Here is a 25,198-nt window from a genome sequence, read left to right on the forward strand (position 1 = left end):
TTTTGCTTAAGGTATACTTTTAAATTTTTATAGAGTAAACACATTGTTTAATAAAATGTAATCACTTATCAAAAGCATTCCAAATTAAGCACCTTTAATTCAGAAATTTTATTACTCCTGGAATTTTCCATGACTTTTGGACATCTGTTTTATAAGATCACTTGCATATACTATGTATTAATCATCAAAAAGTGGGATCAATCAAAGGTGAACTTGATGGCAGATAAAAAGTATTACAGTGACCAAGTGAAAAAAGAGATAATGGAAAATGGAATATCCATTGTCATCCACTTAGGCTTTTACATCAGTATGATGTAATCAGTGCTGGAGCTGTTAATTTTTATTATGTTTTTCTTCATAAAAGGATGACAGATACAGGACAAATAAATGTCTTCCACAGGTTCGGATTTACCATCATGAAGACACTGTCTAGATATGTATTTATTGACTTTCTGAGGAACCAGTATTCTGTTGTTACCAAGAACAGTATTATTTACAAATTTGAACTGAACACTAATCAAATAAAGGAGGGGAAACATCAAACAAACACTTTAAAACAAAATATTTGCTAGTCTTACAAGAATTACATTCTAAACTAACTTTTGTATAGGGTTGCAACTTAAATATAAGCTGTTTTCAGACTTTTCTAGGCCTGTCTGCTTCCCTGGTGGTTAGAGCCTCAAGCGGTAGTCTTTGGCAAGGAGTTGTCTTTTTTTTTTTCTTTAAAACAAAATGAATCTATTTTGAGAGCGACATCAGCATCATTCATAATGGAGTAAGCTTTCCTGGTAATCTCACCCCTCCACCAAGCAATGAAAAAACATTCATACTCCAACAGAGGACCTCCAAACACAACACAAAAGACATCTGAGAGACCCACACAGTCACATGATGGAGGATGGAGAGGCTGGAGCCCCCATCAGAGGAGGTGGAATGGGGTAAGAGAAAACTTTGCACCCTTCCCAAAAGGCTGAGATCCAGGACTGTAGGTGGCCCTTGGGAGGGAAGCAATGGGAGAGGGGATGTTCATTTGCAGGAATGTCAAAGATTCCTGAGGGCCCTCGCAGCCTAGGGTAAAACCCGCACCGAGGTGAAAGCTAACGCAGGGGTGACCTCTTCAAGCCAACACCGTAGGAGATCAGATAGTGAGGGCAGAGCGAGAAAACCCCAAGAGCATGCAGAAGAAAGTGTCCCTCCCCCCAAACCACCCAGCACCAGCTCTGGTTCCTGGGATCTCAGCAGAATGCAGAGTGCCCAGAATATGCAGCTCTTAACCCCCACCCAGTGGCAATAGGCAGTAACTGCAACCAAATAATACCAGAATGTGAAACAACAGACCCACACCTTCTAGCAGTATCAAAAATTATGTTAAATCTCCAGACCAAAGAGAAAATGACAAGAACCCAGAAATCAGTCCTGAGGATACAGAAATATGTAACCTAAGTGACAGAGAATTCACAATAGCTATCATCAAAAAACTCAATGAGTTAAAAGAAAATGTAGAGAAATGAGTCAATGAGTTCAGGAGCTACTTCACAAAAGATTTGAAGCAATAAAGAAGAATCCACCAGAAGTATTAGAGAGGAAAGACACAATGGAAGAGAAAAAACAGAATATGGATTCCCTGAATGCTCAAGTGGACATCATACGGGAGAAAATAGGCATAATCGAGGATAGACATGTTGAAGTGCTCCAGATAGAGGAAGAGAGAGAACTAAGACTAAAGAGAAATGAAGAAAGTCTCCAAGAAATATCTGACTCAACTAGGAAATGCAGCATAAGAATTATAGGTATTCCAGAGGGAGAAGAGAAGGAGAATGGAGCAGAAAGTTTGCTCAAAGAAATAATAGAAGAAAACTTCCTAAACCTAGGGAAGAAGATGGAAATCAATGTGGAAGATGCTATCACATCTCCTAAACATGTCAATGTAAAAAGACCTACTGCAAGGCATATAGTAGTGAAACTGGCAAAATTGAATGGCAAAGAAAAAGTACTAATGGCAGCAAGGCAGAAGAAAATAACCTACAAAGGAGCCCTATCAGGCTTTCAGCAGATTTCTCTGAAGAAATCTTACAGGCTGTGAGAGACTGGAATGACATACTCAAATCTTTGAAGGACAAAAGCTTTCAGCCAAGAATACTCTATCCAGTGAAAATATCCTTCAGATATCATGGAGAAATAAAAACTTTCCTAGATAAACAAAATCTAAAGGAGTTCGTAGCCATGAGAGACCCCCACCCCCAAGAAATCCTCCAGAAGTCCTTCATACCTGAAAAAAAAGATGGAGAAAGAGGTTACAAAGCACAGAGTAAGGAGATAAATAGGTAGGCAAAATAAGAAAATTGTAGCTATATATCAGAATAGGTTAATAAATACTCAGGAATAGCATTAAAGATAAAAGAAAGGAAAACACCAAAAACAAAGATTATCTTGTCATTTTAATCACAAACTCACAACACAAGATGGAATAAGATGTGAGAAAAACAACTTAGGAGAGAAAGGGGAAAGGGACTGAATTGGTTTAGTCTAAGGAAATAAGAGGCCATCAGAAACTGGACTATCTTACCTAGGAGATTTTTTTTTGAGGAAGATTAGCCCTGAGGTAACATTTGCTGCCAATCTTTCTCTTTTTGCTGAGGAAGACTGGCCCTGAGCTAACATCCGTGCCCAGCTTCCTCTGTTTTATATGTGAGATGCCTGCCACAGCATTGCTTGACAAGTGGTGCATAGGTCCACACTTGACATCCAAACCGACAAACCCCTGGCCGCTGGAGCAGAACATGCAAACTTGACCACTGTGCCACCAGGCAGGCCCCTTGTCTATGAGATTTTGAATACAAACCTCATTTAACCATTAACAAAAAAGCAGAACAGAAACACAAATAATAAGGAGAAAACAAAGAAACACGACATAAAAAACTACATAACTCAATTGGTAGACCAAAATACACAGGACAAGAACAAAGGAAATGCAGGAGAACAGGAAAACAAGTGATAAAATGGCAGTGTTAAGCTCTCATGTATTGATAATCACCCTAAATGTGTATGGATTGAATTCTCCAATAAAAAGACACAGAGTGGTAACATGGATTAAAGAACAAGACCCAACAATATGCTGCTTCCAGGAAACACATCTCAGCTACAACAACAAACACAGGCTCAGAGTGAAGGAATGGAAGATGATACTCCAAACTAATGGCAAACAAAAGAAAGCCAGTATTGCGATCCTTATGTCAGACAAAGTATACTTCAAGATAAGACAGGAAAAGAGAGACAAAAATGGGCAGTATATAGTGATTAAAGGGATATTCCACCCAGAAGACATAAGACTTATAAATATCTATGCACCTGACACAGGAGCACCAAAGTACATAAAGCAACTATTAACAAACCTAAAAGAACATATTAATAAAAACACAATAATAGTAGGAGACCTCAACATTCTACTCACATCAATGGATAAAATATCCAGACAGAATATCAACAAGGAAACAGTGGAATTAAATGAAAAGCTAGACCAGTTGGACTTAATAGATATATATAGAACACTCCATCCAAAAACAGCAGAATACACATTCTTCTCAAGTGCACATGGAACATTCTCAAGGATAGACCGTATATTTGGAAACAAGGAAAGCCTCAATAAATTTAAGAAGATTGAAATAATGACAAGCATCTTTTCTGATCACAATGCTATGAAGCTAGAAATTAATTACAAGAAAAAAGCCGAGAAAGGGACAAAGATGTGGAGACTAAACAACATAATGGATCATTGAAGACATTAAAGGAGAAATCAAAAATATCTGGAGACAAATGAAAATGAAAACATACTATACCAACTCATATGGGATGCAGCAAAAGCCATATTAAGAGGGAAATTCATTGCAATAGAGGCTCACCTTAAAAAACAAGAAAAATCACAAATAAGCAATCTCAAACTACTCCTAACAGAATTAGAAAAAGAGGGACAAACAACAAAGCCCAAAGTTAGCAGAAGGAGAGAAATAATAAAAATCAGAGCAGAAATAAATGCTATTGAAACAAAAAAGACAGTAGAAAGTAACAATGAAACAAAGAGCTGATTCTTTGAGAAGATAAACAAAATTGACAAACCCCTATCCAGACTTACAAAGGAAAAAAGAGAGAAAGCTCAAATAAACAAAATCAGAAGTGAGAGAGGAGAAATAACAACAGACTCCACAGAAATACAACAGATTATAAGAGAATACTATGAAAATCTATATGCCAACACAATGGACAATCTGGAGGAAATGGATAAATTCTTAGACTCTTACAGCCTCCCAAAGCTGAATCAAGAAGAAATAGATAATCTGAATAGACCAATCACAAGTAAAGAGATTGAAAGAGTAATCAAAGGCATCCTCAAAAATAAAAGCCAAGGACCAGATGGCTTCCATGGAGAATTCTACCAAACTTTCAGAGAGGATTTAATACCTATCCTTCTCAAGCTATTCCAAAAAGTTAGGGAAGACAGAATACTTTTTAACACATTCTACGGGGCTAACATCACTCTGATACCAAAGCCTGAAAAGGACAACACAAAAAAGGAAAACTTCAGGCCAATATTGCTGACGAACATAGATGCAAAAATCTTCAACAAGGCACTGGCAACCTGAATACAGCAGTACATCAAAAAGATCAACATCATGATCAAGCGGGATTCATACCAGGGACACAGAGATGGTTCAACATCCAAAAATCAATCAACATGATGCACCACATTAACAAAATGAGGAATAAAAACCATGTGATCATCTCAATAGATGCAGAGAAAGCGTTTGGCAAGATCCAACAGCCATTTATGATAAAAACTCTTAAGAAAACAGGGATAGAAGGAAATTACCTCAACATAATAAAGCCCATATATGACAAACCCATAGCCAACATCATACTCAATGGGCAAAAACTGAATGCCATCCCTCTGAGAACAGGAACAAGACAAGGATGCCCACTATCACCACTCTTATTCAACATAGTACTGGAGGTTTGGGCCATAGCAATTAGGCAAGAGAAAGGAATCAAAGGAATCCAAACAGGGAGTGAAGAAGTGAAATTCTGACTGTTTGCAGATGACATGATCTTATATATAGAAAACTCTAAATAATCCATGGGAAAATTATTAGAAATAATTAACAACTGCAGTAAAGTTGCAGGGTACAAAATCAACTTACAAAAATCAGTTGCATTTCTATACTCTAGTAACGAACTTATGGAAAGACAACTCAAGAATACAATTCCATTTACAATTGCAACAAAAAGAATAAAATATCTAGGAATAAATTTAATCGAGGAGGTGAAGGACTTATACAATGAAAACTGTAAGACAATATTGAAAGAAATAGATGATGACATAAAGAGATGGAAAGAGATTACGTGCACATGGATTGGAAGAATAAATATAGTTAAAATGTCCATACTACCCATAGCAATCTATAGACTTAATGCAATCCCAATCAGAATCCCAATGATATTCCTCATGGAAATAGAACAAAGAATCCTAAAATTCATATGAGGCAACCAAAGACCCTGAATAGCTAAGGCAATCCTGAGGAAAAAGAACAAAACTGGAGGCATCACAATCCCTGACTTCAAAATGTACTACAAAGCCATAGTAATCAAAACAGCATGGTACTGGGACAAAAACAAACACACAGATCAATGGAACAGAACTGAAAGCCCAGAAATAAAACCGCACATCTACGGACAGCTAATCTTCAAGAAAGGTGTCAAGAACATACAATGGAGAAACGACAATCTCTTCAATAAATGGTGTTGGGGAAACTGAACAGCCACATGCAAAAGAATGAAGGAAGACCATTATCTCACACCTTAGAAAAAAATAAAATGGATCAAAGACTTGAAGATAAGTCCTGAAACCATAAAACTCCTGAAAGATAATATAGGTACTATATGCTCTTTGACATAAAATTTAAAAGGATCTTTTCAAATACCATGTCTTCTTGGACAAGGGAAACAAAAGAAAAAATAAACAAGTGGGACTTGATCAGACCAAAGAGCTTCTGCAAGGCAAAAGAAACTAGGATCAAAACAAAAAGACAACCCACCAATTGGGAGAAAATATTTGCAAATCATATATCCAACAAGGGTTTAATCTCTGTAGTATATAAGGAATTCACACAACTGAACAACAAAAAAACAAATAGCCTGATCAAAAAATGGGCAGAGGATATGACCAGATATTTTTTCAAAGAAGATATACAGATGGCCAATAAACACATGAAAAGATGTTCAACATTACTAATCATCAGGGAAATGCAAATTAAAACTACACTAAGATACCACCTTACACCTGTTAAAATGGCTATAATCACTAAGACTAAAAATAACAAATGTTGGAGAGGGTATGGAGAAAAGGGACCCCTCATACATTGCTGGTGAGAATGCAAACTGGTGCAGCCACTATGGAAAACAGTATGGAGATTCCTCGAAAAACTAAAAATAGAACTACCATATGACCCACCTATCCCATTACCGAGTATCTACCCAAACAACTTGAAATCAACAATCCAAAGTAACATGGGTACCCCTATGTTCATTGCAGCACTATTCACAATAGCCAAGACATGGAAACAATCCATGTGCCCATTGACTGATGATTGGATAAAGAAGATGTGGTATATATATACAATGAAATACTACTCAGCCATAAAACAGGCAAAATCATCTCATTTGCAACAAGGTCGATAGACCTGGAGGGGATTATGCTAAGCGAAATAAGTTAGACTGCAAAAGACAAACACCCTATGATCTCACTCACGTGGAATATAAACAAACACACGGACAAAGAAAACAGTTCAGTGGTTACCAGGGGAAGGAGGGTGGGGGGTGGGCACAGGGGGTGAAGGGAAGCACTTATGTGGTGACAGACAAGAAATAAGGTGCAACTGAAATTTCACAATGATGTAAACTACTATGACCTCAATAAGAAAAAAAAAAAGATTAACAAGAAAAAAAAATGTATGGTATAGGACTGAGGGCATAGTGTTGTCTCAGATATTGGCCCCTCAAGCCAAACCTAAGGCTTATGGAGAAAGGGGCTAAAGGACAAAGAGAAAAAATTCACCAGGTGATCCATGAGACATAATGGCAGAAACAGCACTGTTTTGGTGCTCATAAGACATGGTAAATGCTAAGTGCATTCTCCACTCTTCTTCTGGGGACATGACTTTGACCCAAGGAGAATTGAAAAGACTGCAGTGCTGTTTTGGTGCCTCAAAAGTTTGCGGCTTTGAAAGAACTGGGAAACAGCATATTTGCATAAACATCTGAGTTCTCTTGGGACAGCGATAACCACCACCTTTAAGTGGTTTTTTGGATAGAAGAAATCAACAAAGTTGGCAGGAGATTTTGATAATGGGAAGCTTCTAAAAGAGTATAGAACTTGCTTGGCTACTTGACTTAATGACACCTACAAAAGCTAACGCTGGATAGCTATAAAGAAGTCTCTATGTTAGGAATCCATCTTGGTGTTAAAGTGCAATACAGATGAAATTCTTTAATGTGAATTAATTCTCAGAAAATCTGGAAATACTTCCATTTTCAGCCCAAATCTCTACTTAAGCAGTCCCAGCTCTAGAGCAGCTTCTTTGCAATGAAGATATTGCAAGACACAAAGCATTTATCGCAATGGTTCAGTATTCCATCATTTAAATTAGGGAATTTATGCATAAGAGCTCCATCTGAGTTGTCCAGTTACCCATTCATCCACCCACTTAAGCTATAGACATTTAACTGAGTGCCTATTCTTTTTCAAATACGATGCCAAGAACAGTTTTCATGGAACAGTGGGTATGGGACTGAAAAGAGCAAAAGCTAGGTAGATTGCAGTAGGCTAAGACTGATTGCCAAAATATGGTCCTCAGTAAGGGTACTTTGATAAGCTGCAAATTTGACCCTATTGTACAACTTCTTTCTTGAGTTCTAATGATGGAGTTTCATATTTCTTTACAATAGGACTATTGATTAATAAGTAGTTAAATAAGAGCATAAAGAGATTAATGAAATCTCTATTTCTTTAACTGGGAAATCGGCTGTCATGCAAGTTTTGATATTAAACATGCACAAAGGCAAATAACTGAAATTCCCCAAATTTTGAGAATCAATGCTGTTATTAGTTCATGATTAATTTTAGTTTGAGTTGCTTAAGATTTTCAACTAATGAGAATGTCACTTTTTAGTTATAATTTGCTTTATTTTTTATTATCAGATTATTTGGTTGTGTGTTCAGTTAACCCTGCGATGTGCAGTGATGCATATTTGCATCAATATTCTAGTCTGTGCTTTCTCCGTAGCTAGGCTTGACCCTATTCATTATGACAAATACACTTCTTTTGCTAAAGCAATTGTACACATAATCCCCAAAATGTTTGTTTGTCCAGTAGTACTTGTTTCTCATCATTAGTTTCTTTTTCTTTCTTTTTTTTTTTTTTTTGAGGAAGATTAGCCCTGAGCTAACATCTGCCGCCAATCCTCCTTTTTTTGCTGAGGAAGACTGGCCCTGACCTCACACCCATGCCTATCTTCCTCCGCTTTATATGTGGGATGCCTACCACGCATGGCTTGCCAAGCGGTGCCATGTCCACACCCGGGATCTGAACCAGCGAACCCCGGGCTGCCAAAGCAGAACATGAAAACTTAACTGCTGAGCCACTGGGCCAGCCCCTCTTTTTTTTTTAATTGTTCCATTGAATGTATTTGGGATCATAGATACTGATTCCCTCTATTGGAGCATATTTATTCCCAGAGATAAGCATAGTCTGGCACACACCCATCAATAATAAATGAGAAGTAGGAGAATGAGTCATCACCAAATTCTTGTTCCACTAAAAAGTAGGAACAACTAGAGTAGTTGGGCTGTGAAGTCATTTTTTTCCAATCAAACAGATCATAGTCAAAAATTTGGTCAAAAATAGGTTATGCATTTGAGCATGTTTCAGACAACATTTAAGAAATTTGGTCCTAAAAATAATAAAGAGAAGGAAAGCTGGTATAGCTAAGAAAGAAGGTGGGGGTCCAAGGATAGCCTTCCTTTGGGGAGATAGAAGAAATTTGAACATGTTTATAAGCTTAGGGGATAACCATTGTCAAGCAAGAGGCTGAAGATACAGGGAAAAGGGGACTAAAAGGTGGAGCAAGATTTCCAGAGGTGGGTCAAAAAGGCATCAAGCGCTCAGGAGAAATAGAAACATCAGCGTAAAATCTATAATGGCACCAAACAATCATAAACTACTCACTGTCAAGGTGCAGATGAAATATTAGGGGTTTTGTTACAGTGTGAGAATGTGCATTATTACTTCCAAGAAACCCTTGGTAAAATCCAGCTGTGCATGAAACACTAAATTTTAGCTTAGATCTATCAATGAATAATTTGAAAACATACAATAAAATTTTCGTTTTATTTTGAAATCATATTCAAATAATGTTTTCTCTTTTTTTTTCCAGATTGGACTCCTTTTTATCCTGAGCCAGTGTACATCCCAACAGGCCTGGAGACTGAACCAGTTTATCCAAACTCCAAGGAAGATACTGTGGTTTATCTGGCTGAAGATGGTGAGTACATAATGAGACATGTTGCTATAAAATATAATTTGGTACCTGGATTAATCTCTTAGTTACATTTGTTTTCCTGTTTATAGTGTAAATTGCAGATTACCAAGAAGTCCCTGTCCCCATCAAAATGTTTGATTACATTTTGATTCAAATGTTAACTTAGTGCTAATTATATTCTTGAAAGTGAACTGCAGTTTATGCAAAGTTACTTTAAAATAAAACATCACATTGGCCATTTGAATGGAGAGTTATATTTAAAAGGAATTGCGCTTCACTTCAATTGTCTAAGATAAGTTCAGTGCAGTGCCCTGCAACTATTGTTCCCCTCTCTTATTGATAGGTCATGTGATGTTCATGCAACGGTATTCTTTTCATTTCATGCCAGCTTGATGCATTTCTTGGGATTGTCATCTTAAAAAGAGGAAAATACCCCACATTGCAAATAGCATCTAAGATTATATCTCAGGAAAGTGTTCTTGACGCTCAAGATCAATACTTGTACCTTGAGAGCTCTAGTAATGCAAAATTTCATATCTGCTTTATGATAGTGTGCTAATAATAAAACATAGAAATCTCAGCCTATATCCTAAACTGTGCTGCTCCTAAAGCACCAACATGAGGAAATATGGGATTCCTGAAGAGTTTCACCATCAGAATTCTGTGTCTTAGAGTATATATAAAAGATAACTTCCAGGGAGCTTATGTATTTTATTTAAAGGGCTGGAAAACCAGAGAAATTCACAGGGATTGTTTTCTATACGGTAAGTAATTCTATAAATCTTATACTCACATATTTTTAAACAACTGGAGAGAAGCATCTCTGATTTTTTAAATTTGATTTCAGATATTTAAGTGACTAACCTGCCTTAGAACTTCCACACATAACTTAAATAAGATCTGATAAAAAATTAAGATAGTTGGGGCTGACCCCGTGGCCGAGTGATTAAGTTCACGTGCTCCGCTGCAGGCAGCCCAGTGTTTCATTGGTTCGAGTCCTGGGCGTGGACATGGCACGGCTCATCGAGCCACGCTGAGGCAGCGTCCCACATGCCACAACTAGAAGGACCCACAACGAAGAATATACAACTGTGTACCGGGGGGCTTTGGGGCTTTGGGGAGAAAAAGGAAAAAAAAAAATTAAGATAGTTGAGGTGAGTCAACCAGGGTCTTGTCAGGAATTGGATGGCATACTTGGGGCAATTTGAGAAAGTTTAATGAAAGTATAACTTACAAAAGTATGGACAGGGTTAAGGGAGACTGACAAAGGATGGTGAAGCAACATAGTACTGTCAACAGAGCAGAAGCATTATGTCTTCTAGGCCTGAAAGGGTAGGAGGACAGCATGGCTTCCAAACCTGTAGCTGAACGAGAGGGAAGTCCTCAAACAGCTGGATATATAGAATTCTGGGTTGACATTTTTTATTTAAAAATTTTTTTCTTTAAAGATATTCCCTTTAAAGATGTTCCTTTGTCTTCTGATATCTGTCATCTTTAATAAAAATTCAGTCATAATTTATATAATTGTTGCATATAGATGATATATCCTTTTCTCTGGCTGTTTTCAGCAATTTGACTATGATCTGCCTAGATTTAATTACCTTTATATTTATCTTGCTTGGAGTTTGCCGAACTTCTTGGATTCATAGCTTAGTAGGGTGGGTTTTTTTTTCCCCAAATTTGAGAAATTTTAAGCCATTATTTCTTCACATGTTTTTTCCACACTATTCTTTCTCTTCTGTCCTTTGAAATTCTAGTTACATATATGTTGAATTTCTAGCTGTACCCCACATGCCACTGGGTCTTTTTTCATTGTTTTCCTTCTCTGTCCTTGAGTTTGGATATTTGTTTTTAAGTTCACTGAGTCCTTCTTTTGAAATATTAAATTTCTCTTAAGCCCATATAGTAAATTTTTCATTTCAGTTATTGTACTTTTTATTTCTAGAATTTCCATTTGGTTCTTTTTTATAGTTTCCATTTCTTGTTTTGAGATTACTTAATCTACTTGTTCATTATCTCTCTCTTTTCATCTAAGTCTTTTAACATATATAGTGATGCGGTGCTTAATGATGAGGATACATTCTGAGAAATGTGTCCTTCGATGATTTTGTCATTGTGCAAACATCACAGAGTGTATTTCACAAACCTAGATAGTACAGCTTACTACACATCTAGGTTATATGTACTAATCTTATGGGATCACCATTATATATGCAGTCTGTCGTTGACCAAAATCTTATAATGTGGTACATGACTGTATTAAAAGTCCTTTGTTAATCCCAACATCTGGGTTATCTTGGAGTCTGTTGAATATGTGTGTGTGTGTGTGTGTATGTTTGAACATGGATCACATTTTTCCTTCTTTTCATGCTTCATGATTTTTTTTAATCATATGCAGGATATTGTGAAAGATTTGGTATAGGAGTCTGTATTGTGTTCTTTTTTATACTTATGTTGAATTTTGATCTGGAAGGCAGCCAAATTGCTGACAGATCAGTTTGCTTCTTTCAGGCTTGGTTTTATTTTTTTGTAAGAGCAAGTCTGTTTTCATTTTGTCCCTAGTCCTAGGTCATGGCCCTTACTCTTGAATGTGGTTCTTATGCCTACTGTGCAGTCTTTTTGGAGTCATGATTGAATGCCTGGGGTGCTCAGTGAAGTCTGTCCATTCTGGATAGGTTAGAATTCCAGTCTATCCTAGAATTGTATGTCCTCTGATATCTCAGTCCCACAGTAGCACTCTTTCCTATCTTGCTTAGTCTTATCCTATGCTTATATTGTCAAGCCCTCAGTCAAAGACTGGGGAATCACCATGTAGATTGTTGAAGCTCTCCCTCTTTGTAGCTTTCCTCTCTCTGGTGTCCTGCCTCACAAATTGCAGCAGCCCCAAGTAACAATCTTCCCTCTTCAGCTCAGCAAGACTGTTATGCTAGTCTTAAGTGCTGCTTTCCTAAGATATAGTCCAAAAGTACTCCCAGGAAGAAAGCCAGGGTTAAACATGGGCTTACTTCATGTATTTATCTCCTTTCAAGAACCCTATATAGTTCCGGTCTATGTGCTGTCCAAATGTATGAAAACAGTTAGCTCATATTTTGTTGTCCAGTATTATAGTCATTTACAGGGAAAGGACAAGTTTGGGACCAATTACTTCATAATAACCAAAAGTGGAATAAGTATATTTAATGTGAGAAATGCATTAATTTGTTTTATGCATTGCTTTTCTAGTCTAAATACTCTTAAGTCTTTCTTACTTCAACATAAATACATATTAATCTCAAATTACTTTAAAATTTGAAATCCTTAGTGACACTTCGATTATACTTGTACTGTAGCTCCAAACTCTATGCAGAATAGCCTGTATACTTTAGATATGGTTTGATATCTTTATGGTCTTCTCTCCTCAGCTTACAAAGAGCCTTGTTTTGTGTATTCCCGAGTTGGGGGCAACCGAACACCCTTGAAGCAGCCTGTGGATAACTGTGACAATACTTTGATGTTTGAAGCAAGGTTTGAGAGTGGTAATCTACAGAAGGTAGTCAAAGTGTAGGTTTTAATTATTTTTATTTGAGGGGCTAGACCTTCAACTATTTATTATTTTCTGTATTAAGTACATTAAAGTTTTAGTACCCATTACCTAACTGTCATTCCTTGAAGTATAGATGCTAATTAGAGATTTGGGGTGGGGGTATGAAAGGTTCAAATTCTGGGTTCAAATAATTTTTATAACTATGAGTTAAAGTTAAGCAAGTTTCTGTACTGTACATTTTAAGTATGCCAATATGAATTGTCCCTGTGTCTCACACACACATACACACACACACACACACACACACAGCTTCTCTAAATTTTTAATGGGACAATTCTTGGGATGAGTGTTCTATAAGATATGCTTGGGAACATGCATGCTATCCAAGGGCATTCTTTTAAAAAAATTTTATTATGAAAATGTTTAAGCATACACTTAAGTACAAAGAATAATACAGTTCTACATTAACTACCATATACCCATCACCTAGATTCAACAGCTATCAGGATTTTGCAACATTCATTTCACTTATTCCTAGGTCATTGTTTATAACTACACACTCACACTAAATGCATACTGCTGATATAAGAGAAAGTTACTTGGTAAAGAAAAAAGTCACAACTAACCAGGAAAGAGTGTTATATATATAAATACTATACCAGTAAAAGTTTGCCTTTATTTAAGTACCCTTGATGACTAAGTATGGAGGATGCAAATGTCAAATATATAGTCTATATCAAATATAGTCCTCAAAGAATTTAAAATTTTGTAGTCTATGTGGTCATATTAATTTATGTATGGTTTAAGCCTTTCTCAGTGATAATTATTTCAGATCCCTACAGTTAGAATCTAATAGAAAACAGACATATATGTCTGAAGTAAAAAAAGAAACATTGAACTTTAATTCAGTTTCAAGAACTCTGTAATCATTTCTTTTATAGGAAATATTATTGGGTTGAAATATAGAATTTTTTATCATATGCCCATTTTTATGTCTTCTCTTGAATTACAAAGGAATAAAAAGTCTTTAGAATTAGCATGGAAGCAGTTTCACAACCAACAAAAGAAAATTTTTAAACTTTTCTCTCTTGCAATTATTTGTTGTTGGATATTGCCTAAATAAACATTATTTCCTCCCCAAAAAGCTTTCTATTAATAGGTAAAAATAAAATAATTTTCGTTATTTAACTTAAACTTGAATATCGTTTTTATGTGCTTTTTTTCCCTCCTTTTTTGTGTATTAGGGCAGAATATGAATACCAGTTGACGGTGCGCCCTGACCTCTTCACAAATAAACACACCCAGTGGTACTATTTCCAAGTCACTAATACCCAAGCAGGAATAGTCTACAGATTCACCATTATCAATTTCACCAAGCCTGCTAGTCTTTACAATAGGGGTATGCGCCCACTGTTTTATTCTGAAAAAGAGGCCAAGTCTCATAATATTGGCTGGAAGAGAATAGGAGACCAAATCAAGTATTATAGGAACAATCAGGGGCAAGATGGGCGCCATTATTTCTCTCTGACATGGACATTTCAATTTCCACACAACAAAGATACCTGCTACTTTGCTCACTGCTATCCATACACATACACCAACCTGCAAGAATACCTTTCTAGCATTAATAATGACCCAGTACGCTCAAAGTTTTGTAAAATACGTGTCTTGTGCCACACGATTGCTAGGAATATGGTGTATGTTTTAACGATCACTACACCCTTGAAGAACGACTCAAGAAAGCGAAAGGCCGTAATTTTGACTGCAAGGGTACATCCAGGAGAAACCAACAGCTCTTGGATCATGAAAGGCTTCCTAGATTATATTTTAGGAGACTCAAGTGATGCGGAGTTGCTTCGGGACACTTTCATCTTCAAGGTGGTACCCATGCTGAATCCAGATGGTGTGATTGTGGGAAATTATCGGTGTTCCTTAGCTGGACGGGATTTAAACCGTAACTATACATCTGTCCTAAAGGAATCATTTCCTTCTGTTTGGCATACCCGGAACATGATCCGTAGGTAAAATAAGCCTCAAATTACCTTTCTGCTTATTTAGTAAACTTGGTAGTAAGAATTTTGTTCCCACACTCACTCATTTTACTCTACCTTTTCTTAATAGTTTAACTATTGCTACTTAATTTTTTCCCCATTCTTCCTGACTCTGTTTCTGTTCTTTTCTGGCATGCCACTGGATTCACTAGCCTTCTCTTAAATAATGAAATAGGCTCCAGAACATTTTAATGTCTTCGTGAAACTAATAGTTAAATTTGCATATTTCAAATTTGGTTTCTTGCTAAAGCTCATGGTAGCACTGATATTTACTTTGGGATTATTGAATCCCTTATATGTGAAAATTAATTACATCTCACAGAGCATTCTGGCACTATGTTGATCATACATTGCTCTATGATGAGTCTTGATTATTGGGTTATATAGTTATTTAAGCTTTCATGAATAGTACTCTTATTTGCTCCTAAAAAAAAAATCGAACAGCTCTAAATTTTCCGAAGAATCCAAAACAGTAAAATGCTCATAATATTTAAACATTTGTTGAATGGGTGAATTCTTTAATGGATTCAGGTGATAACAGTCAAGAATAGGCATGTGCTAGAGCAGAAAGATTTATTGGAGTCAGAGAACACCCATTCCAAGTCCACGTCCTCTTAACCTTTTTGGTTGAGAGTGTGGAGCTAGAGTTAAACATATGAGATTGGAACCCCTGCTAGATCATTTGTGAACTGTGTGACCTTGAGCAGTTTAAAAACAAATCTAATGATCTGTTGAAATGATCTATTGATATGCTTATTTCACCCACTAGACTCAAATCGTCCCTGGTCCAGGGTTCATACCTTACTCCTGACCTGGTATGCTGTCTTCTATATGGTACATGCCTAAGACATGTTTTGAACTAAAATGCACTATAATAGGAACTGATCCTATAAGATACTACATCAACAACAACAAATCTAAACCTCAGTTTTCTCATCTATAAAATAGGAAAAATAATACTTACCTTATAGACAGGAGGATTAAATGAGAATATATTACTAAAGTGCTCAGAATAAAATCTTCAACATTGGAAACTCTAATCATGTACCGCAATTATGTAATACGTTAACATTAGGGGAAACTGGGTGAGGAGTATGTGGAAACTCTCTCTACTATTTTTGAAAATTTTGTATAAATCTAAAATTATTCCAAAATAAAAAGTTTATTTTATTTTACAAAAAGGGAGTGATGGGATGCCTATTAGAGTATCCATAATGTCTACTTAATGCTTTTTGATATTAAGGCTCCAACACAAGATGGATCACAGGCCAGGGCCCCTTGGCTTCTCTCTATGGAAAATAAATGTCTCAGTTCTTCTCAGATTGCCTTGTGAGAAGGTTAAGGCAGGAATCTATTCAGTAAGTTTCAGAAAGACTTCCAAGTAAGAGAACTACCTTAATGCAATTAATCATAGGCAGGTAAGTAGAATAATAAGTCAGTCATATATGTGTAGAAAGATGAGCAGCTGTAAGTATACCTAAGATTGAGTATATTTAAAGAATGTGAGAATAAGAGAGAGTAGATTTTAGTATAGGAAACTTAGTATAAGATACTTAGAATATCTTATCTGTGGCTAAGAAAAAAATCCAAACTGTTTTAAAAGTGATTTAAATTAGTGTAAGCTGAGAGACCCTAATATCTTGTTTCATTTCAGAAGTAATAATATTTCTTTGGGAATTAATTGCTTAGAAGTAGAGGTTGCTTTTGACTCATAAGAAACCAAAAGATCATTAAAACTGGAAGTGTTGGTTTAGAAATATATAGCATATTTCATATTTAAGTACCTAGCTTGATATTCTTGTTTTATAATCTAGTTAGTTTTCTAAAAACTTGTAATGATCATTTAGTGGTTTTATGTCAATCTTAAGTTATCAGTTAGAATTTATTGGGTACCAAATGAGAAAAGGGCAATGAATTAATACATGTAATAGACTTCAGTTTGAAAGTTCACTATAGTTAAAGGAATATTGTTTCCAGTAGCTATTAGAAGCTACGCTTTGAATGTTTTGATTTCAGGTCTTAATATTTTTGTTATAAAAATAATACATTTAATATTACTACAAATACCATTGCTAACACTTTGGTATTTATCCTTCAAGATATAATAATTAGTATATATAATTTTGGTTAAGTAATATAATAATGCTATATAAAGTTTGGAAATATGAAAAAAAAAAAAAGGCAAAATGCCCATAATCCTACCACCTTAACACCACCACTATTTTACCTTTTGAAAGCCTCTTTATTAGTTATTTTCATCAGTAATTTGGGGAGCTTTTTTTTTATTGCTTTAATATTCATTAAATACCTAAATGACGTAGGCTAAGGATTGTGCTCTTAAGACATATATAACAATTTCTTTAAATTATTTGTTAGAAATTTTCCAGAAAAAAAATCAATTCAAACTTTGGTACCATTTTTCTCTATGATATTTATTCTCCATGTTAATCATGGATTAAATATTAATTGGCTTCAGTACCAAGTCATTAGGCACTCAATTTTTAACAAATATTTGGGGACTTGTGTGCATAGCACTGTTTAGATGATTTGAAGCATTCCCTATCCTTAGCAAGATTAAATATCAAAAATGTGAAAACTTTCCTAGGCAAGTGCCAGGAAGTGGTACCAATTTTAAGTGCTATGGGAGTTCACACACACACAAAAATCTATGGGCTTGATTAGCTAGAGAGGAAGTAAGACATGAGGTCAGTGTTGAGAGATGAGGGGTAGTATTTCCATTTACAAAGATGAAGAAAGAAGGTATTCCAGTTAGAAAGAATCTATGTGGGAGCTAATGAGCAAAGGTAGGAGTAAGCTGTTTTCTGTGTACAAAAGAAAACAAGAATAACAAAGCAGAGGGATCCTGTTGGAGAAAATCTTGGGAGTAAGGTAAATTTTGTCCTTAGAAGGTTAAAGCATTCATATTTTATGTATGAATATATATATGTGAATGCAAAGGTAAAATTTAGTAACCTGTTTTTTTTTTCTTCTTGGTAGATTGATGGAGAAACGAGAGGTTATTTTATATTGTGACCTTCATGGCCATAGTAGGAAAGAGAACATCTTCATGTATGGCTGTGATGGTAGGGAAAGATGTAAGGCAGTATACTTACAGCAACGAATCTTTCCACTTATGCTGAGCAAAAATTGTCCAGATAAAGTAAGCACCTTTTCCAAGTTTTAACTTTTCCGTTACTATGTTACCCATGTGAGACAGCAGAATGGATAACCTTATTCAGTAAACTGCTTTTTTATTAGTTATTTTGACTGGTTTATACAAATGACCATAACAAAGCAACTATATGGAATGTTTAGTGACCAATCATTTGAAATATGAGGGAAAAAAATGCCCATTATCCTAACACCATACTTAAGGATAAAAGACTGATCGTTTTCCTCCTGAAGTCAGAAACAAGGCAAGGATATCCACCCTTATCCCTTCAGTTCATCCTTATGCTGGAGGTTCTAATGAGTGCAATAAAGTAAGAAAGAGAAACAAAAGGTGGACAGATTGGAAAGGAAGAAGTAATGAAGACAACATGATTGTCTTCATAGAAAGTCCAAAGCAATCTAACCAGAAAACTCTTAGAACCAATAAGTGAGTTTAGCAATATCGTAAGATACAAGGTCAACCCACAAAAACCAATTGCATTTCTATATACTCACAATGAACAATTGGAAACCAAAATTAAAAACAATACCATTTACCGTAGCTCCAAAATAAATGAAATACTTGTGACTGCAGAGGGATAGTGCAAGGGACTTTTAGAGATGATGACTGCCGTAGTGACTACACAAATCTGTACATGTGTTAAAATTCATAGAATGGAACACCAAAAAATCAGTTTTATTGTATGCCAACTAAAAAAATAAAATTAGAAAAACTCTTTGTAGCTACTGATGTTATAACAATCTTTTAGGACAGCTTTTAAATAATCTTTCATGTCAAAATAAAGTACTTTATTCTGAAAATCTACAACACTAATCTTTATTCCTAGAGAGGTTTAAGTCCATTCCTATAACTTTTTTAAAGTATAAAATTTTATCCCAACAATATCGAGAATTAATCAACTGGTTTTGAATGCATATGTTATACAAAGATAAGAAGTAAAATTTATTACCAGAATTTAAATATATAGTTCTTAGAAATGTAAATATGTCATCCTTAAAATGAATTATTTCTATTGGTTAGGAAATAAAAGCAGCTCCTAAAGCTTTAGAGTAAATTACTGGTTTTGCACAACTTTTTCATTTTCAACCCTACTTCCTAAGAAAGATATCGTTATCCAAAAAACAATGGGTCTTCTTTTTATTTGCTTCTTTCCAGTTTTCATTCTCAGCTTGCAAGTTTAAAGTTCAGAAGAGCAAAGAGGGAACGGGAAGAGTGGTAATGTGGAAAATGGGAATCAGGAACAGCTTTACCATGGAGGTCACTTTTTGTGGCTCTACTTTGGGTAAGACCAAGCGTTTTCATTCATGGCTTTCAGAGCATTAAACCAAAGAGACATATTTAATGTAAGATTAATAGCATAGGCAATTTGATAGTCAGCACTTCCCCTCCCCCCCCCACCACTTGGATGCATACTGATATCTAACCAATTCTATAAATAGAATGAATAAACAAACTCCCACTCCAACTATATGTATCTCTATCTCATCATTTTCCTTTGTTTAGAAAAAGAAGTTTTAGCATATAAATAGAATACCTAATTGGTTGTTTCATGAACTAATCTTTGTTTGTTTTTGTTGTTTTAGAAAGGGTTCCTACTGATGATTTTAATGATTTCAAGAAAAAGCAATGCTCATTCCTAAAATATCAGGATAGATATGTTTTTAGTGGGTGTGCTATTTGCAAGCCAAAATAGACTGGGTGGCTTTTTTTGGTCACTTTATGTTTTAATGGAAGCACTTGGTTCCTTGAACTAAAAATGAAAATGTGCTCTGTAGTTCCATTTAAGAAATCTTTTAGGGGCCGGCCCCATGGCTGCGTGATTAACTTTGTGCGCTCAGCTTTGGCAGCCCAGGGTTTCCCTGGTTCGGATCCTGGGGGCGGACATGGCACTGCTCATCAGGCCATGCTAAGGCAGCATCCCACTAGCACAACCAGAAGGACCTGCAACTGAAATATACAACTATGTACTGGGGTGGGGTGCTTTGGGGAGAAGAAGAAAAGGAAAAAAAACAACAACAAAAAAGAAGATTGGCAACAGATGTTAGCTCAGGTGCCAATCTTTTTAAAAAAGAAATCTTTTAGTCACATCTAGCGTCTCCTTAGAATACTCCATATTAAGTTAATTGTCACATTGTTAGAAAATGTATCAACTCAAAAGAAAGTGCTGGAAATCCACACATGTAATTTCTGGCTAGTTTTTAAAGCACTTTGAAACAAATATAACATTATTATATTATATTATATAACATTATAAATGATGATGAAAACATTAGAATCTTTACCCAAGTTTTCCTCCAAGTGATTATTAGGATATTTATAACTGGTAACCAAGTATTCCATAACTTTTTAATTGAGTCTTCTTCTGCCTTACAACACAGATTAATCTTTATTAAGTCACCTTTGGTCCAGTTGATCGAAAAGGAACGGGGGAAAGCAGTAAGCTGTGAAATGACCTACCCCAGAGAAGAAAATCCTAAGCACAGGATACGGAATCATATCAGATGTTTCGTTTATACTCTTTATTTTGCAGCTTAGACCTGCTTGCTAAGGACAAATGATTAACTCAATCTCAAGGGTGGGTAAACTTATTGATGTTTTAGGTAATAAACGAGGCACTCATTTCAACACAAAAGACTTGGAGTCAATGGGATATCATTTTTGTGATTCTCTCTTGGACTATTGTGATCCAGACCAAACCAAGGTAAGCAAGTCTATTTGGTAATGCATCAGACTCCAGTGTATCAGATAACATAACCTGCCTATGGGCCTACAGCAGTTTCTTTCTTTTACTATCCTACCAGTATCTGGGGTTTTTGGTACTTGATGTCCCAATAGCTATTGCTCTAGGTGTCTATAGATATTCAATTAGTTTAATTAGGAAATAAAGTTATTTTGTAATTAACTCATTTCTCATTTTCCCATAGTATTATCAGTGCCTGAAAGAATTAGAAGAAATGGAAAAACGTATAAACTTGGAAAAAGTCCTTGAAGATTCAGATGCTTCTCTGAAAGAAATTACATTGGAGCTAGAGTCTAGGTAAGTCAAGACAGTGAAAGTAATGTAATTTGCTGTTCTGTTTTACTATGCTCTTTATAATAATACTAGGATATAATCATTACTCTCAACTAAAAATCCTGACTATAAGTAGAGAAAAATTTTTCCCATGCACATTGCTTTGACCAGACCTCATCAAGACTTAATTTATTCATTTATTCAGGTAATATTAATTGGGCACCTACTATGTACTATTTGTGAAAGGCATACTCAAATCATTTTTAATGTTGTCTTTACCTGCAGATAACTGACACATTTATAGAGATACCACATAAATACTCTAGGTTAGTGAATTATAAATGCAAAATTCAATGCTAAGGGAACATTGTTGGAAGAAGGAAGGTACTAATTTTAGTACAGTTCCTATAGGAAAGGCAGAACAAATATTTGATTCTTCCCCTTTACTTATAAATTTTCAGACTTTGAGTTAGTGTCCCTGCAACCTCCAGTGGTGACTAATAAGTTTGTTCACAGATGGAGAGTATCATTTTGAACTCGTGGATTTGTTTCTATTTGCTGTGTTCCGAACAATTTCAGTCATTCTTCTTATACTCTAAGATGCCTCGAACTACCAAACGTCTACACCTCCTTTGTAAACATTCTTCTTCTTATAATTAGAACGATTTCTAACATTCCAATAAGATAAGAAAGTAAAAGTAACTGTTGGAACTTTAAAATGCTACCAAAACATTCCGTAAAGTCAAATAATTGATTATCATTTTTTTGTAGCAGCCGAGGCTCTGACAGTTCAGAATCCAGTGACTCTCAGACTTATCTTCTCAAGTTAACTTCTCAGGTATTGTTGAAAATTTCTGCCTGTGTTGGATTTGCTAAATAGGTACTCTTCTTACTGCGACTAAGAATCAGGAAAAAAAACAGTTTGCAGTTGTATAATTATTGTATAGCAATAATTTTATTTTCTGATTGTGTTTCATATCTTTGAATCATAGAATTTTCTAACCTTAGGGGTTTTTAAGACCTTTACTTTATAGATGAGAAGAGTTAGGATCCAGAGAGATTAAGATACCTCTCAAAAGCCACGCCACTGATTAATGAGAGTTGGTAGCATAACATACATCACTCGGCTGCTAGTCCGCTATTCATTTATTTAACAACAATAAATTGAGCTGCAACTAAGTGCTGGGGATGGAGCAATGAACAAAATGAGACTAAAATCCTTCCCTTTTGTAGCTTATATTCTAGTTAGTGGAGCTAAAAATAAAAATATAAGTAAAATATATGATGTGTTAGATGATGATAAGTGCCTGAAGGAGAAAATTAGAGCCGTGGGAGGAATAAGGAGTTTAGGTGATGCTATATACTGAATGTTTGTGCCCCCACCAAGTACATTTACTGAAACCCTAACCTCCAATGTGTTGGTGGTAGGTAGTGACTAAGAAAAACTATGATGGTTCTCTCTTGGTACTGAGAGTGGGGTGCTGCTGTGACAAATGCCTTAAAATGTGGGAGTGGCTTTAGAACTGGGTACTGAGAGGTTAGAAGTGTATGTTAGAAAATGCTGATATTGCCATGAAGAAACTTTTAAAGGTGATTCTGGTAAGAGTTCAGAAAGAAAAGAAGAGAGCTGGAGAATGAGTTTCCATCTTCTTAGAGAATGCATAAATAATCATGTACAGAACGTTGGTAGAACTATGAATGTTAAGGGTGATTCTGATGAGGTCTCAGACAGAAGCGAGGAACATGTTATTGGACGATGGAGAAAATGTAGTCCTTGCTTTAAAGTAGTAAAGAACTTGGCTGAATTATGTTTGTGTTCTAGTGTTTTGTGGAAGGTAGAACTTGTGAGCAATAAAATTATATATTTAGCTGAAGACATTTCTAAGCAAAGTGTTGAAGGGGTGGCTTAGTTCCTCCTGACTCCTTATAGTAAAATGCAAGAAGAGATAAATGAATTGATGAAGGAATTATTAAACAAAAAGGAACCAAAACATAAATATTTGGAAAATTCTCAGCCTATCCTTATTATAAAAAATGAGAATGCGTTTTCAGAACAGAACAGTACGGGTGTAGAGGACTAACCATTAGATAAGGAGATTAGTGTGGATGTGAACCACAGAAATAATCAGTCACCCCAACAGGAAAACTGCCAGTTTACACTGAAGAAAATGGAGACAGGACAGAAGGAAGGCAGGCTGTCAGACTTCTTGAATTTTACAGGATGGTAGTGTAGAACTATTTGGCTATGAAAGTGTGCTATTCTTCAAGACAAGGAAAAAAGGCCCTGAAGGTGACTAAGAGATCATCAGGGCCACTTTCACCTCGTATTTAACAGGGTAGGTGGCAGGCACCTGGAGCTGTGAGCTACAGTGTGGGCAGGGCCCCTACAGAGAGTTGGACATGAGCAGCAAGCACCCCTCCAAGCTACAGGGGTGATGCTGCCACCCCACTGGGTCCAGAAGGCAGAGCATTGAGCCAGAGAGGATTATTCTTGAGCCTTAAGAGCTCACTGAATTTGCCTTGCTAGGTTTTAGGCTTGCTTGAGACCCATCATTCCATCCTTCTTTCCTATTTCTCCCTTTTGGAGTGGGAATGTCTATCCTATGCCTGTCCCATCATTGTATTTTGGAAGCATATAACTTATTTGCTTTCTATGTTCACAGCTAGAGAGGAACTTTACCTCGGACTGAATCATACTTTCAGTCTCACTCATATCTGATTCAGATGATATTGAGATGAGACTTTGGACTTTAGAATTGATGCTGGAATGAGTTAAGACTTTTGGGGTTGTTGGGATGGAATGAATGTATTTTGCATGTGAGAAGGACATGAATTTGGACGGACCAGGAGTGGAATGCTGTAGTCTGAGTATTTCTGTCCTCCCAAAGTTTATATGTTGAAATTATAATGCCCAATACGATAGTACTAGAAGGTGAGGCCTTTAGGAGATGATTAGGTCATAAGGGCACAGCCCTCTGAATGGGATTAGTTCCTAATAAAAGAGGCTTCAGAGAGATCCCTAGCCTCTTCTGCCATTTGAGGCTACAACAAGAAGGCTGCAACCTAAAAGAGAGCTCTCACCTGACCATACCAGCACCCTGATCTCAACCTGCCAGCCTCTAGAACTATAAGAAATAAATTTCTGTTATTTATAAGCCACTTAGTCTGTTGTATTTTGATATAGTAGCAGAATGGACTAAGATAGATGTTGCGTTAGTTTTCTATTGCTGAGTAACAGATTACCCCCAAATCTTAGCAGCCTGAAACAACAAACATTTATTATCACACAGTTTCTGTGGGTCAGGAATCCATGAGTGGCTTAGCTGTGTGCTTCTATCTAAGTTTTTCCAAAAGACTGCAATGCAGGTGTTGGTTGGGCTGTGGTCTCACGTGAAGGCTTGACTGAGAAAGGATCCATTTTCAAGTTCACTCACATGGTTGTTGACAAGAGTCAGATCCTCACAGGCTGTTGGGCTGAGGACCTCAGTTCCTTGCTGGTTGTTGGCTGAAGATCTCCCTTAGTTCCTTGCCATGTGGACTTCTCCATAGGGCAACTCACGACATGCAACTGGTTTCCATCAGAGTGAGCAAGCAAGAGAGGGCACACAAGATAGAAGCTACAGTCTCGTTGTAGCCTAATCTCAGAAGCAGAATCCCATCATGTTTGCCATATTCTGTTCATTAAAAGTGAGTCACTAGGCTGAGCCCACACTCAAGGGGAGAATATTACAGAAGGGTATGAATACTAGGAGATGGGGATGATTAAAGGCCATCTAAGAGATTGTCTACCAAAGACGTAAAAAGCCATAACTTTGATTTACCTTTGCCTTAAGGCTATGTTGAAGCCAACT

General features: G+C 36.2%; 1 protein-coding gene across 21 annotated transcripts in view; it reads left to right on the forward strand.

Annotated features, from left to right (window-relative positions):
- The window catches only part of AGBL3 (AGBL carboxypeptidase 3), a 96,339-nt gene that overhangs the window by 18,171 nt on the left and 52,970 nt on the right, over positions 1–25,198 (forward strand). For 8 of the 21 annotated variants that reach the window (XR_011539591.1, XR_011539594.1, XR_011539600.1 and 5 more), the window contains 8 exons: positions 9,484–9,591; positions 12,990–13,128; positions 14,356–15,132; positions 18,160–18,322; positions 19,490–19,616; positions 20,935–21,035; positions 21,259–21,371; positions 22,119–22,185. Coding sequence is in view for 5 of the 21 variants with exons in the window: in XM_070617751.1 (XP_070473852.1) it covers positions 9,484–9,591; positions 12,990–13,128; positions 14,356–15,132; positions 18,160–18,322; positions 19,490–19,616; positions 20,935–21,035; positions 21,259–21,371; positions 22,119–22,185 (1,595 nt within the window). In the remaining 16 variants the exon portion in view is untranslated. Of the gene's footprint in view, positions 1–9,483; positions 9,592–12,989; positions 13,129–14,355; positions 15,133–18,159; positions 18,323–19,489; positions 19,617–20,934; positions 21,036–21,258; positions 21,372–22,118; positions 22,186–25,198 lie in introns of those variants that run through there. The other 13 variants (XR_011539592.1, XR_011539595.1, XR_011539596.1 and 10 more) reach the window with 6 other exon arrangements.

Source organism: Equus przewalskii, chromosome 4, assembly GCF_037783145.1.
Source record: "Equus przewalskii isolate Varuska chromosome 4, EquPr2, whole genome shotgun sequence".
NCBI lineage: Eukaryota > Metazoa > Chordata > Mammalia > Perissodactyla > Equidae > Equus > Equus przewalskii.